Source organism: Oncorhynchus gorbuscha, linkage group LG05 (genome assembly GCF_021184085.1).
Source record: "Oncorhynchus gorbuscha isolate QuinsamMale2020 ecotype Even-year linkage group LG05, OgorEven_v1.0, whole genome shotgun sequence".
Lineage (NCBI taxonomy): Eukaryota > Metazoa > Chordata > Actinopteri > Salmoniformes > Salmonidae > Oncorhynchus > Oncorhynchus gorbuscha.
Window position 1 is genome coordinate 2,747,106 of NC_060177.1, and position 15,137 is coordinate 2,762,242.

At 49.2% G+C, this 15,137-nt stretch overlaps 1 protein-coding gene across 1 annotated transcript in view; it reads left to right on the forward strand.

Annotated features, from left to right (window-relative positions):
• LOC124035452 (palmitoyltransferase ZDHHC1-like) overlaps window positions 1–15,137 on the forward strand; it is a 92,410-nt gene that overhangs the window by 10,294 nt on the left and 66,979 nt on the right. Inside the window, 1 exon segment of the mRNA XM_046348902.1 lies at window positions 4,102–4,203. Coding sequence (XP_046204858.1) covers window positions 4,102–4,203 — 102 coding nt within the window.

The following is a 15,137-nucleotide window of genomic DNA, read 5'->3' on the forward strand; positions in this document are numbered from 1 at the left end:
GCTTTTCAATGGCACTGTTATATACTAGCAGATTAGGGGAGACGACTGGACAGGGCTAGACGGGACTGTGTGGGTGGCTGAGAGGAAGACAGGACTGGATAGGACTAGACAGGGCTGTGTGGGTGGCTGAGAGGAAGACAGGACTGGACAGGGCTAGACGGGACTGTGTGGGTGGCTGAGAGGAAGACAGGACTGGATAGGACTAGACAGGACTGTGTGGGTGGCTGAGAGGAAGACAGGACTGGATAGGACTAGACAGGACTGTGTGGGTGGCTGAGAAGAAGACGGGACTGGACAGGACTAGACAGGACTGTGTGGGTGGCTGAGAGGAAGACAGGGCTAGACGGGACTGTGTGGGTGGCTGAGAGGAAGACAGGACTAGACAGGACTGTGTGGGTGGCTGAGAGGAAGACGGGACTGGACAGGACTAGACAGGACTGTGTGGGTGGCTGAGAGGAAGACGGGACTGGACAGGACTAGACAGGACTGTGTGGGTGACTGAATACAAACAGTGCAGCTATTCCCTCCGTAAGGCTATCAAACAAGCTAAGCGTCAGTACAGAGACAAAGTGGAATCTCAATTCAATGGCTCAGACACAAGAGGCATGTGGCAGGGTCTACAGTCAATCACGGACTACAAGATGAAATCCAGCCCAGTCACGGACCAGGATGTCTTGCTCCCAGGCAGACTAAATAACTTTTTTGCCCGCTTTGAGGACAATACAGTGCCACTGACACGGCCTGCAACGGAAACATGCAGTCTCTCCTTCACTGCAGCCGAGGTGATTAAGACATTTAAACGTGTTAACCCTCGCAAGGCTGCAGGCCCAGACGGCATCCCCAGCCGCGCCTCCGAGTATGCGCAGACCAGCTGGCCGGTGTGTTTACGGACATATTCAATCAATCCCTATACCAGTCTGCTGTTCCCACATGCTTCAAGAGGGCCACCATTGTTCCTGTTCCCAAGAAAGCTAAGGTAACTGAGCTAAACGACTACCGCCCCGTAGCACTCACTTCCGTCATCATGAAGTGCTTTGAGAGACTAGTCAAGGACCATATCACCTCCACCCTACCTGACACCCTAGACCCACTCCAATTTGCTTACCGCCCAAATAGGTCCACAGACGATGCAATCTCAACCACACTGCACACTGCCCTAACCCACCTGGACAAGAGGAATACCTATGTGAGAATGCTGTTCATCGACTACAGCTCGGCATTCAACACCATAGTACCCTCCAAGCTCGTCATCAAGCTCGAGACCCTGGGTCTCGACCCCGCCCTGTGCAACTGGGTACTGGACTTCCTGACGGGCCGCCCCCAGGTGGTGAGGGTAGGCAACAACATCTCCTCCCCGCTGATCCTCAACACGGGGCCCCACAAGGGTGCGTTCTGAGCCCTCTCCTGTACTCCCTGTTCACCCACGACTGCGTGGCCACGCACGCCTCCAACTCAATCATCAAGTTTGCGGACGACACAACAGTGGTAGGCTTGATTACCAACAACGACGAGACGGCCTACAGGGAGGAGGTGAGGGCCCTGGAGTGTGGTGTCAGGAAAATAACCTCACACTCAACGTCAACAAAACTAAGGAGATTATTGTGGACTTCAGGAAACAGCAGAGGGAACACCCCCTATCCACATCGATGGAACAGTAGTGGAGAGGGTAGCTAGTTTTAAGTTCCTCGGCATACACATCACAGACAAACTGAATTGGTCCACTCACACTGACAGCGTCGTGAAGAAGGCGCAGCAGCGCCTATTCAACCTCAGGAGGCTGAAGAAATTCGGCTTGTCACCAAAAGCACTCACAAACTTCTACAGATGCACAATCGAGAGCATCCTGGCGGGCTGTATCACCGCCTGGTACGGCAACTGCTCCGCCCTCAACCGTAAGGCTCTCCAGAGGGTAGTGAGGACTGCACAACGCATCACCGGGGCAAACTACCTGCCCTCCAGGACACCTACACCACCCGTTGTTACAGGAAGGCCATAAAGATCATCAAGGACATCAACCACCCGAACCACTGCCTGTTCACCCCGCTATCATCCAGAAGGCGAGGTCAGTACAGGTGCATCAAAGCTGGGACCGAGAGACTGAAAAACAGCTTCTATCTCAAGGCCATCAGACTGTTAAATAGCCACCACTAACATTGAGTGGCTGCTGCCAACACACTGTCATTGACACTGACCCAACTCCAGCCATTTTAATAATGGGAATTGATGGGAAATGATGTAAATATATCACTAGCCACTTTAAACAATGCTACCTTATATAATGTTACTTACCCTACATTATTCATCTCATATGCATATGTATATACTGTACTCTACAACATCGACTGCATCCTTATGTAACACATGTATCACTAGCCACTTTAACTATGCCACTTTGTTTACTTTGTCTACACACTCATCTCATATGTATATACTGTACTCGATACCATCTACTGTATGCTGCTCTGTACCATCACTCATTCATATATCCTTATGTACATGTTCCTTATCCCCTTACACTGTGTATAAGACAGTAGTTTTGGAATTGTTAGTTAGATTACTTGTTGGTTATCACTGCATTGTCGGAACTAGAAGCACAAGCATTTCGCTACACTCGCATTAACATCTGCTAACCATGTGTATGTGACAAATAAAATTTGATTTGATTTGATTTTGATTTGACTGTGTGGGTGGCTGAGAGGAAGACAGGACTGGACAGGACTGTGTGGGTGGCTGAGAGGAAGACAGGACTAGACAGGGCTGTGTGGGTGGCTGAGGAAGACAGGACTAGACAGGGCTGTGTGGGTGGCTGAGAGGAAGACAGGACTAAACAGGACTGTGTGGGTGGCTGAGAGGAAGACAGGACTGGACAGGACTGTGTGGGTGGCTGAGAGGAAGACAGGACTAGACAGGACTGTGTGGGTGGCTGAGAGGAAGACAGGACTAGACAGGACTGGACAGGACTGTGTGGGTGGCTGAGAGGAAGACAGGACTGGACAGGACTAGACAGGACTGTGTGGGTGGCTGAGAGGAAGACAGGACTGGACAGGACTAGACAGGACTGTGTGGGTGGCTGAGAGGAAGACAGGACTGGACAGGACTAGACAGGACTGTGTGGGTGGCTGAGAGGAAGACAGGACTGGACAGGACTAGACAGGACTGTGTGGGTGGCTGAGAGGAAGACAGGACTAGACAGGACTGTGTGGGTGGCTGAGAGGAAGACAGGACTAGACAGGACTGTGTGGGTGGCTGAGAGGAAGACAGGACTGGATAGGACTAGACAGGACTGTGTGGGTGGCTGAGAGGAAGACAGGACTGGACAGGACTAGACAGGACTGTGTGGGTGGCTGAGAGGAAGACAGGACTAGACAGGACTGTGTGGGTGGCTGAGAGGAAGACAGGACTGGACAGGACTAGACAGGACTGTGTGGGTGGCTGAGAGGAAGACAGGACTAGACAGGACTGTGTGGGTGGCTGAGAGGAAGACAGGACTGGACAGGACTAGACAGGACTGTGTGGGTGGCTGAGAGGAAGACAGGACTAGACAGGACTGTGTGGGTGGCTGAGAAGAAGACAGGACTAGACAGGACTGTGTGGGTGGCTGAGAGGAAGACAGGACTAGACAGGACTGTGTGGGTGGCTGAGAGGAAGACAGGACTAGACAGGACTGTGTGGGTGGCTGAGAAGAAGACAGGACTAGACAGGACTGTGTGGGTGGCTGAGAGGAAGACAGGACTAGACAGGACTGTGTGGGTGGATTGAGGGCAGCAGAGTGGAAGAGGGGACATGTCTGTCAGAGAGTCAGAGCCTCTCCCCCAGCAGCCCCTCTCCTGTCCCGCACACATCTTTATTTTTGATTATATCTCAAGGCTGGTCAGTAGGGACTGAGGAGGAGTCATCTGGGCACCAGAACCAACTATTCATGCAGACTGGCCAGGCAACAGGTCAACATAATGTTTCATCTGTCATGAGGAGGAACAGCCATAATCCTACCAGCTCATATGGTGACCCCTGCCCCTGGGGGTCTGTAATGTTCAGGGCCAGGCACATTGTGTATGAATATGTGTTTCTATCCTTTACTGAGACATGTGTGGTGTGTTGCAGGGGCCCCAAATCCAAACACTGCAGTGCCTGTAACAAGTGTGTCGCTAGTTTTGACCATCACTGCAGGTGGCTCAACAACTGTGTCGGGAGCCGGAATTACTGGTCAGTATCTCTCTTGTTCTTCTTTATCTCAATATCTCTCTCTCCTTTTCTCTCCCCTTTTCTCTCTCTCTCTCTCTCTCTCTCTCTCTCTGTTTCTCTCTCTGTCTCTGTCTCTCTCTTTGTCTCTCTGTCTCTCTCTCTCTGTTTCTCTCTCTGTCTCTCTGTCTCTCTCTCTCTGTTTCTCTCTCTGTCTCTCTGTCTCTCTGTCTCTCTCTCTCTCTCTCTCTCTGTCTCTCTCTGTTTCTCTGTCTCTCTCTCTCTGTTTCTCTCTCTGTCTCTCTGTCTCTCTCTCTCTGTTTCTCTCTCTCTCTCTGTGTCTCTCTCTCTCTGTTTCTCTCTCTCTCTCTGTGTCTCTCTCTCTCTGTTTCTCTCTCTGTCTCTCTGTCTCTCTCTCTCTGTCGGTCTCTCTGTCTCTCTGTCTCTCTCTGTTTCTCTCTCTGTCTCTCTGTCGCTCTCTCTCTGTTTCTCTCTCTCTCTCTGTGTCTCTCTCTCTCTCTGTCTCTCTGTCTCTCTTTCCCTCATTCTGCCTCTCTCTTTCCCTCATTCTGCCTCTCTCTTTCCCTCATTCTGCCTCTCTCTTTCCCTCATTCTGCCTCTCTCTTTCCCTCATTCTGCCTCTCTCTTTCCCTCATTCTGCCTCTCTCTTTCCCTCTCTTTCCCTCATTCTGCCTCTCTCTTTCCCTCTCTTTCCCTCATTCTGCCTCTCTTTCTCTCATTCTGTCCCTCATTCCCTCATTCTGCCTCTCTCTTTCCCTCATTCTGCCTCTCTCTTTCCCTCATTCTGCCTCTCTCTTTCTCTCATTCTGCCTCTCTCTTTCCCTCTCTTTCCCTCATTCTGCCTCTCTCTTTCCCTCATTCTGCCTCTCTTTCTCTCATTCTGCCTCTCTTTCCCTCATTCTGCCTCTCTCTTTCCCTCATTCTGCCTCTCTCTTTCCCTCTCTTTCCCTCATTCTGCCTCTCTCTTTCCCTCATTCTGCCTCTCTCTTTCTCTCATTCTGCCTCTCTTTCCCTCATTCTGCCTCTCTCTTTCTCTCATTCTGCCTCTCTTTCCCTCATTCTGCCTCTCTCTTTCCCTCATTCTGCCCCTCTTTCTCTCATTCTGCCTCTCTTTCCCTCATTCTGCCTCTCTCTTTCCCTCATTCTGCCTCTCTCTTTCCCTCATTCTGCCTCTTTCTCTCATTCTGCCTCTCTCTTTCCCTCATTCTGCCTCTCTCTTTCCCTCTCTTTCCCTCATCCTGCCTCTCTCTTTCCCTCATCCTGCCTCTCTCTTTCCCTCATTCTGCCTCTCTCTTTCCCTCATTCTGCCTCTCTCTTTCCCTCTCTTTCCCTCATTCTGCCTCTCTCTTTCCCTCTCTTTCCCTCATTCTGCCTCTCTCTTTCCCTCTCTTTCCCTCATTCTGCCTCTCTCTTTCTCTCATTCTGCCTCTCTCTTTCCCTCATTCTGCCTCTCTCTTTCCCTCATTCTGCCTCTCTCTTTCCCTCTCTTTCCCTCATTCTGCCTCTCTCTTTCCCTCTCTTTCCCTCATTCTGCCTCTCTCTTTCCCTCTCTTTCCCTCATTCTGCCTCTCTCTTTCTCTCATTCTGCCTCTCTCTTTCTCTCATTCTGCCTCTTTCCCTCATTCTGCCTCTTTCCCTCATTCTGCCTCTTTCCCTCATTCTGCCTCTCTCTTTCCCTCATTCTGCCTCTCTCTTTCCCTCATTCTCTCTCTCTTTCCCTCATTCTGCCTCTCTCTTTCCCTCTCTTTCCCTCATTCTGCCTCTCTCTTTCCCTCTCTTTCCCTCATTCTGCCTCTCTCTTTCTCTCATTCTGCCTCTCTCTTTCCCTCATTCTGCCTCTCTCTTTCCCTCATTCTGCCTCTCTCTTTCCCTCTCTTTCCCTCATTCTGCCTCTCTCTTTCCCTCTCTTTCCCTCATTCTGCCTCTCTCTTTCCCTCTCTTTCCCTCATTCTGCCTCTCTCTTTCTCTCATTCTGCCTCTCTCTTTCTCTCATTCTGCCTCTTTCCCTCATTCTGCCTCTTTCCCTCATTCTGCCTCTTTCCCTCATTCTGCCTCTCTCTTTCCCTCATTCTGCCTCTCTCTTTCCCTCATTCTCTCTCTCTTTTCCCTCATTCTGCCTCTCTCTTTCCCTCTCTTTCCCTCATTCTGCCTCTCTCTTTCCCCTCTCTTTCCCTCATTCTGCCTCTCTCTTTCTCTCATTCTGCCTCTCTCTTTCTCTCATTCTGCCTCTTTCCCTCATTCTGCCTCTTTCCCTCATTCTGCCTCTTTCCCTCATTCTGCCTCTCTCTTTCCCTCATTCTGCCTCTCTCTTTCCCTCATTCTCTCTCTCTTTCCCTCATTCTGCCTCTCTCTTTCCCTCTCTTTCCCTCATTCTGCCTCTCTCTTTCCCTCTCTTTCCCTCATTCTGCCTCTCTCTTTCTCTCATTCTGCCTCTCTCTTTCCCTCATTCTGCCTCTCTCTTTCCCTCATTCTGCCTCTCTCTTTCCCTCTCTTTCCCTCATTCTGCCTCTCTCTTTCCCTCTCTTTCCCTCATTCTGCCTCTCTCTTTCCCTCTCTTTCCCTCATTCTGCCTCTCTCTTTCTCTCATTCTGCCTCTCTCTTTCTCTCATTCTGCCTCTTTCCCTCATTCTGCCTCTTTCCCTCATTCTGCCTCTTTCCCTCATTCTGCCTCTCTCTTTCCCTCATTCTGCCTCTCTCTTTCCCTCATTCTCTCTCTCTTTCCCTCATTCTGCCTCTCTCTTTCCCTCTCTTTCCCTCATTCTGCCTCTCTCTTTCCCTCTCTTTCCCTCATTCTGCCTCTCTCTTTCTCTCATTCTGCCTCTCTCTTTCCCTCATTCTGCCTCTCTCTTTCCCTCATTCTGCCTCTCTCTTTCCCTCTCTTTCCCTCATTCTGCCTCTCTTTCCCTCTCTTTCCCTCATTCTGCCTCTCTCTTTCCCTCTCTTTCCCTCATTCTGCCTCTCTCTTTCTCTCATTCTGCCTCTCTCTTTCTCTCATTCTGCCTCTTTCCCTCATTCTGCCTCTTTCCTCATTCTGCCTCTTTCCCTCATTCTGCCTCTCTCTTTCCCTCATTCTGCCTCTCTCTTTCCCTCATTCTCTCTCTCTTTTCCCTCATTCTGCCTCTCTCTTTCCCTCTCTTTCCCTCATTCTGCCTCTCTCTTTTCCCTCTCTTTCCCTCATTCTGCCTCTCTCTTTCCCTCTCTTTCCCTCATTCTGCCTCTCTCTTTCTCTCATTCTGCCTCTCTCTTTCCCTCATTCTGCCTCTCTCTTTCCCTCTCTTTCCCTCATTCTGCCTCTCTCTTTCCCTCTCTTTCCCTCATTCTGCCTCTCTCTTTCCCTCATTCTGCCTCTCTCTTTCCCTCTCTTTCCCTCATTCTGCCTCTCTCTTTCTCTCATTCTGCCTCTCTCTTTCCCTCATTCTGCCTCTTTCCCTCATTCTGCCTCTTTCCCTCATTCTGCCTCTCTCTTTCCCTCATTCTGCCTCTCTCTTTCCCTCATTCTGCCTCTCTCTTTCCCTCATTCTGCCTCTCTCTTTCCCTCTCTTTCCCTCATTCTGCCTCTCTCTTTCCCTCTCTTTCCCTCATTCTGCCTCTCTCTTTCCCTCTCTTTCCCTCATTCTGCCTCTCTCTTTCTCTCATTCTGCCTCTCTCTTTCCCTCATTCTGCCTCTCTCTTTCCCTCTCTTTCCCTCATTCTGCCTCTCTCTTTCCCTCATTCTGCCTCTCTCTTTCCCTCATTCTGCCTCTCTCTTTCCCTCTCTCTTTCCCTCATTCTGCCTCTCTCTTTCCCTCATTCTGCCTCTCTCTTTCTCTCATTCTGCCTCTCTCTTTCCCTCATTCTGCCTCTCTCTTTCCCTCTCTTTCCCTCATTCTGCCTCTCTCTTTCCCTCATCCTGCCTCTCTCTTTCCCTCATTCTGCCTCTCTCTTTCCCTCTCTTTCCCTCATTCTGCCTCTCTCTTTCCCTCATTCTGCCTCTCTTTCTCTCATTCTGCCTCTCTCTTTCCCTCATTCTGCCTCTCTCTTTCCCTCATTCTGCCTCTCTCTTTCCCTCATTCTGCCTCTTTCTTTCTCTCATTCTGCCTCTCTTTCTCTCATTCTGCCTCTCTTTCCCTCATTCTGCCTCTCTCTTTCCCTCATTCTGCCTCTCTCTTTCCCTCATTCTGCCTCTCTCTTTCCCTCTCTTTCCCTCATTCTGCCTCTCTCTTTCCCTCATTCTGCCTCTCTCTTTCCCTCATTCTGCCTCTCTTTCTCTCATTCTGCCTCTCTCTTTCCCTCATTCTGCCTCTCTCTTTCTCTCATTCTGCCTCTCTCTTTCCCTCATTCTGCCTCTCTCTTTCCCTCTCTTTCCCTCATTCTGCCTCTTTCTTTCCCTCATTCTGCCTCTCTCTTTCCCTCATTCTGCCTCTCTCTTTCCCTCATTCTGCCTCTCTCTTTCCCTCATTCTGCCTCTCTCTTTCTCTCATTCTGCCTCTCTCTTTCCCTCATTCTGCCTCTCTCTTTCCCTCTCTTTCCCTCTCTCTTTCCCTCTCTTTCCCTCATTCTGCCTCTCTCTTTCCCTCATTCTGCCTCTCTCTTTCTCTCATTCTGCCTCTCTCTTTCCCTCATTCTGCCTCTCTCTTTCCCTCTCTTTCCCTCATTCTGCCTCTCTCTTTCCCTCATTCTGCCTCTCTCTTTCCCTCATTCTGCCTCTCTCTTTCCCTCTCTTTCCCTCATTCTGCCTCTCTCTTTCCCTCATTCTGCCTCTCTCTTTCTCTCATTCTGCCTCTCTCTTTCCCTCATTCTGCCTCTCTCTTTCCCTCTCTTTCCCTCATTCTGCCTCTCTCTTTCCCTCTCTTTCCCTCATTCTGCCTCTCTCTTTCCCTCATTCTGCCTCTCTCTTTCCCTCATTCTGCCTCTCTCTTTCCCTCATTCTGCCTCTCTCTTTCCCTCTCTTTCCCTCATTCTGCCTCTTTCTTTCCCTCTCTCTTTCCCTCATTCTGCCTCTCTCTTTCCCTCATTCTGCCAGTATAGGTTTTATACAGTGGGGTCTGTAATTATTGACACCCTTAATAAAGCAAAACAATGACTGTATGAAATAAATAATTAAAATACTGAGCTATATTGTATTGGGAAATGATATGTACAATTTCTCAGAGAAAGAGAGTTTGTTTAACAAGTAATATATTTGTCTAAATTATTGACACCCTTGTTTTCAATACCTCACCTTGGGACCATAACGGCAGTGAGACCTATGGACTGTCCTCTTCACTTCAAACCACAGGTTTTCAATGGGTTTCAAGTCCGGAGACTGAGATGGACATTTTGCAAAATGTTGATTTTTTTGTGGTCGATCAACCATTTCTTTGTGGCTGTTGATGTGTTGCTTGGGGTCGTGGTCTTGCTGGAAGATCCACTTGTGGCCAACTGTCATTCTCCTGGCAGAGGAAACCAGGTTGTTTTGACTGTTTACTCATAATGTAGTCATGTGCTGCTCAGCCTCAGCTTGGGACACAGTCAACATACTGAGGGGTAAACACGCACAGTAGAACGTATCTTTTGAATGCAACAGTCTGCTAAATGCCATATATTATGTTATGAAACAGACCTCTTTACTGTGCGCTGGGAAACCCTATCAGCAGGGACTTTATTTGAAGGCTTTTAGTCCTGATGCGTGTCGTGAATATTCAACGCTGTGGAACAAGGAACGAGGTCGGCCGTGAGTTTGCTCGGGCTTTGGGCGGTTTTAGCTGATTTGAACAAAGTTCTATTTTAGCTTCTGGTGACGAAGACGCTCATTGGTCGGCGTGTTTGCTTCCTTTTACCAATTCAAATGAGCTTAAATGAGCTTTAAATAATAAAAGGTGAATCATGACAACATTTTAATTGTTTTGTGTGACTGCAGTGCCAGCGACTAAACCGCTAAACTAGAGACGTGATCTAATGGTTGCAAGGCGCCAGCGACTAAACCGCTAAACTAGAGACGTGATCTAATGGTTGCAAGGCGCCAGCGATTAAAACGCTAAACTAGAGACGTGATCTAATGGTTGCAAGGCGCCAGCGACTAAACCGCTAAACTAGAGACGTGATCTAATGGTTGCAAGGCGCCAGCGATTAAAAACGCTAAACTAGAGACGTGATCTAATGGTTGCAAGGCGCCAGCGATTAAAAACGCTAAACTAGAGACGTGATCTAATGGTTGCAAGGCGCCAGCGACTAAACCGCTAAACTAGAGACGTGATCTAATGGTTGCAAGGCGCCAGCGATTAAAACGCTAAACTAGAGGCGTGATCTAATGGTTGCAAGGCGCCAGCGACTAAACCGCTAAACTAGAGACGTGATCTAATGGTTGCAAGGCGCCAGCGATTAAAACGCTAAACTAGAGACGTGATCTAATGGTTGCAAGGCGCCAGTGACTAAACCGCTAAACTAGAGGCGTGATCTAATGGTTGCAAGGCGCCAGCGACTAAACCGCTAAACTAGAGACGTGATCTAATGGTTGCAAGGCGCCAGCGATTAAAACGCTAAACTAGAGGCGTGATCTAATGGTTGCAAGGCGCCAGCGATGAAAACGCTAAACTAGAGACGTGATCTAATGGTTGCAAGGCGCCAGCGACTAAACCGCTAAACTAGAGACGTGATCTAATGGTTGCAAGGCGCCAGCGATTAAAACGCTAAACTAGAGGCGTGATCTAATGGTTGCAAGGCGCCAGCGATTAAAACGCTAAACTAGAGACGTGATCTAATGGTTGCAAGGCGCCAGCGACTAAAACGCTAAACTAGAGACGTGATCTAATGGTTGCAAGGCGTCAAAGAGGACAGGTTGTGTCGTTATAATTCAAACCTTTTCTAAAATATATCACACACGTCTGCATGCTCTCCTTGGTAACTTTAGGTCTGAAGGTTAGAATGCTCTCTTTAGAATGCTCTCTGAAGGTTAGAATGCTCTCCTTAGAATGCTCTCTGAAGGTTAGAATGCTCTCCTTAGAATGCTCTCCTTAGAATGCTCTCTGAAGGTTAGAATGCTCTCCTTAGAATGCTCTCTGAAGGTTAGAATGCTCTCCTTAGAATGCTCTCCTTAGAATGCTCTCTGAAGGTTAGAATGCTCTCCTTAGAATGCTCTCTAAAGGTTAGAATGCTCTCCTTGGTGACTTTAGGTCTGAAGGTTAGAATGCTCTCTTTAGAATGCTCTCTGAAGGTTAGAATGCTCTCCTTAGAATGCTCTCTGAAGGTTAGAATGCTCTCCTTAGAATGCTCTCCTTAGAATGCTCTCTGAAGGTTAGAATGCTCTCCTTAGAATGCTCTCTAAAGGTTAGAATGCTCTCCTTGGTGACTTTAGGTCTGAAGGTTAGAATGCTCTCCTTAGAATGCTCTCTGAAGGTTAGAATGCTCTCCTTAGAATGCACTCTGAAGGTTAGAATGCTCTCCTTAGAATGCTCTCTGAAGGTTAGAATGCTCTCCTTGGTGACTTTAGGTCTGAAGGTTAGAATGCTCTCCTTGGTGACTTTAGGTCTGAAGGTTAGAATGCTCTCCTTGGTGACTTTAGGTCTGAAGGTTAGAATGCTCTCCTTGGTGACTTTAGGTCTGAAGGTTAGAATGCTCTCCTTGGTGACTTTAGGTCTGAAGGTTAGAATGCTCTCCTTGGTGACTTTAGGCCTGAAGGTTAGTGTCCATGTACCCTAACGTATCCTCTCTCTCTACCCCAGGCTCTTCCTGAACAGTGTGATCTCTGTCCATGTACCCTAACCTATCCTCTCTCTCTCTACCCCAGGCTCTTCCTGAACAGTGTGATCTCTGTCCATGTACCCTAACCTATCCTCTCTCTCTCTCTACCCCAGGCTCTTCCTGAACAGTGTGATCTCTGTGTCCATGTACCCTAACCTATCCTCTCTCTCTACCCCAGGCTCTTCCTGAACAGTGTGATCTCTGTGTCCATGTACCCTAACCTATCCTCTCTCTTTCTACCCCAGGCTCTTCCTGAACAGTGTGATCTCTGTGTCCATGTACCCTAACCTATCCTCTCTCTCTACCCCAGGCTCTTCCTGAACAGTGTGATCTCTGTGTCCATGTACCCTAACCTATCCTCTCTCTCTACCCCAGGCTCTTCCTGAACAGTGTGATCTCTGTGTCCATGTACCCTAACCTATCCTCTCTCTCTACCCCAGGCTCTTCCTGAACAGTGTGATCTCTGTGTCCATGTACCCTAACCTATCCTCTCTCTCCCCCCAGGCTCTTCCTGAACAGTGTGATCTCTGTGTCCATGTACCCTAACCTATCCTCTCTCTCTCTACCCCAGGCTCTTCCTGAACAGTGTGATCTCTGTGTCCATGTACCCTAACCTATCCTCTCTCTTTCTTCCCCAGGCTCTTCCTGAACAGTGTGATCTCTGTGTCCATGTACCCTAACCTATCCTCTCTCTCTCTACCCCAGGCTCTTCCTGAACAGTGTGATCTCTGTGTCCATGTACCCTAACCTATCCTCTCTCTCTACCCCAGGCTCTTCCTGAACAGTGTGATCCCTGTGACCATGTACCCTAACTTCCTGGCTCTTCCTGAACAGTGTGATCTCTGTGTCCATGTACCCTAACCTATCCTCTCTCTTTCTTCCCCAGGCTCTTCCTGAACAGTGTGATCTCTGTGTCCATGTACCCTAACCTATCCTCTCTCTCTCTTCCCCAGGCTCTTCCTGAACAGTGTGATCTCTGTGTCCATGTACCCTAACCTATCCTCTCTCTCTCTACCCCAGGCTCTTCCTGAACAGTGTGATCTCTGTGTCCATGTACCCTAACCTATCCTCTCTCTCTCTACCCCAGGCTCTTCCTGAACAGTGTGATCTCTGTGTCCATGTACCCTAACCTATCCTCTCTCTCTCTACCCCAGGCTCTTCCTGAACACAGTGTGATCTCTGTGTCCATGTACCCTAACCTATCCTCTCTCTCTACCCCAGGCTCTTCCTGAACAGTGTGATCTCTGTGACCATGTACCCTAACCTATCCTCTCTCTACCCCAGGCTCTTCCTGAACAGTGTGATCTCTGTGTCCATGTACCCTAACCTATCCTCTCTCTCTACCCCAGGCTCTTCCTGAACAGTGTGATCTCTGTGTACATGTACCCTAACCTATCCTCTCTCTCTCTACCCCAGGCTCTTCCTGAACAGTGTGATCTCTGTGTCCATGTACCCTAACCTATCCTCTCTCTACCCCAGGCTCTTCCTGAACAGTGTGATCTCTGTGTCCATGTACCCTAACCTATCCTCTCTCTCTACCCCAGGCTCTTCCTGAACAGTGTGATCTCTGTGTCCATGTACCCTATCCTCTCTCTCACCTCTTCCTGAACAGTGTGATCTCTGTGTCCATGTACCCTAACCTCTCTCTCTACCCCAGGCTCTTCCTGAACAGTGTGATCTCTGTGTCCATGTACCCTAACCTATCCTCTCTCTCTACCCCAGGCTCTTCCTGAACAGTGATCTCTGTGTCCATGTACCCTAACCTATCCTCTCTCTCTACCCCAGGCTCTTCCTGAACAGTGTGATCTCTGTGTCCATGTACCCTAACCTATCCTCTCTCTCTACCCCAGGCTCTTCCTGAACAGTGTGATCTCTGTGTCCATGTACCCTAACCTATCCCTCTCTCTCTACCCCAGGCTCTTCCTGAACAGTGTGATCTCTGTGTCCATGTACCCTAACCTATCCTCTCTCTCTACCCCAGGCTCTTCCTGAACAGTGTGATCTCTGTGTCCATGTACCCTAACCTATCCTCTCTCTCTACCCCAGGCTCTTCCTGAACAGTGTGATCTCTGTGTAACCTATCCTCTCTCTCTACCCCAGGCTCTTCCTGAACAGTGTGATCCTGTGTCCATGTACCCTAACCTAACCTCTCTCTCTCTACCCCAGGCTCTTCCTGAACAGTGTGATCTCTGTGTCCATGTACCCTAACCTAACATCTCTCTCTACCCCAGGCTCTTCCTGAACAGTGTGATCTCTGTGTCCATGTACCCTAACCTATCCTCTCTCTACCCCAGGCTCTTCCTGAACAGTGTGATCTCTGTGTCCATGTACCCTAACCTATCCTCTCTCTCTCTACCCCAGGCTCTTCCTGAACAGTGTGATCTCTGTGTCCATGTACCCTAACCTATCCTCTCTCTCTCTACCCCAGGCTCTTCCTGAACAGTGTGATCTCTGTGTCCATGTACCCTAACCTATCCTCTCTCTCTCTACCCCAGGCTCTTCCTGAACAGTGTGATCTCTGTGTCCATGTACCTAACCTATCCTCTCTCTCTACCCCAGGCTCTTCCTGAACAGTGTGATCTCTGTGTCCATGTACCCTAACCTATCCTCTCTCTCTACCAGGCTCTTCCTGAACAGTGTGATCTCTGTCCATGTACCCTAACCCTATCCTCTCTCTCTACCCCAGGCTCTTCCTGAACAGTGTGATCTCTGTGTCCATGTACCCTAACCTATCCTCTCTCTACCCCAGGCTCTTCCTGAACAGTGTGATCTCTGTCCATGTACCCTAACCTAACCTCTCTCTCTCTACCCCAGGCTCTTCCTGAACAGTGTGATCTCTGTGTCCATGTACCCTAACCTATCTCACTCTCTACCAGGCTCTTCCTGAACAGTGTGATCTCTGTGTCCATGTACCCTAACCTATCCTCTCTCTCCCCAGGCTCTTCCTGAACAGTGTGATCTCTGTGTCCATGTACCCTAACCTATCACTCTCTCTCTCTACCCCAGGCTCTTCCTGAACAGTGTGATCTCTGTGTCCATGTACCCTAACCTAACCTCTCTCTCTCTACCCCAGGCTCTTCCTGAACAGTGTGATCTCTGTGTCCATGTACCCTAACCTATCCTCTCTCTCTCTACCCCAGGCTCTTCCTGAACAGTGTGATCCCTGTGACCATGTACCCTAACCTATCTCTCTCTCTACCCCAGGCTCTTCCTGAACAGTGTGATCTCTGTGTCCATGT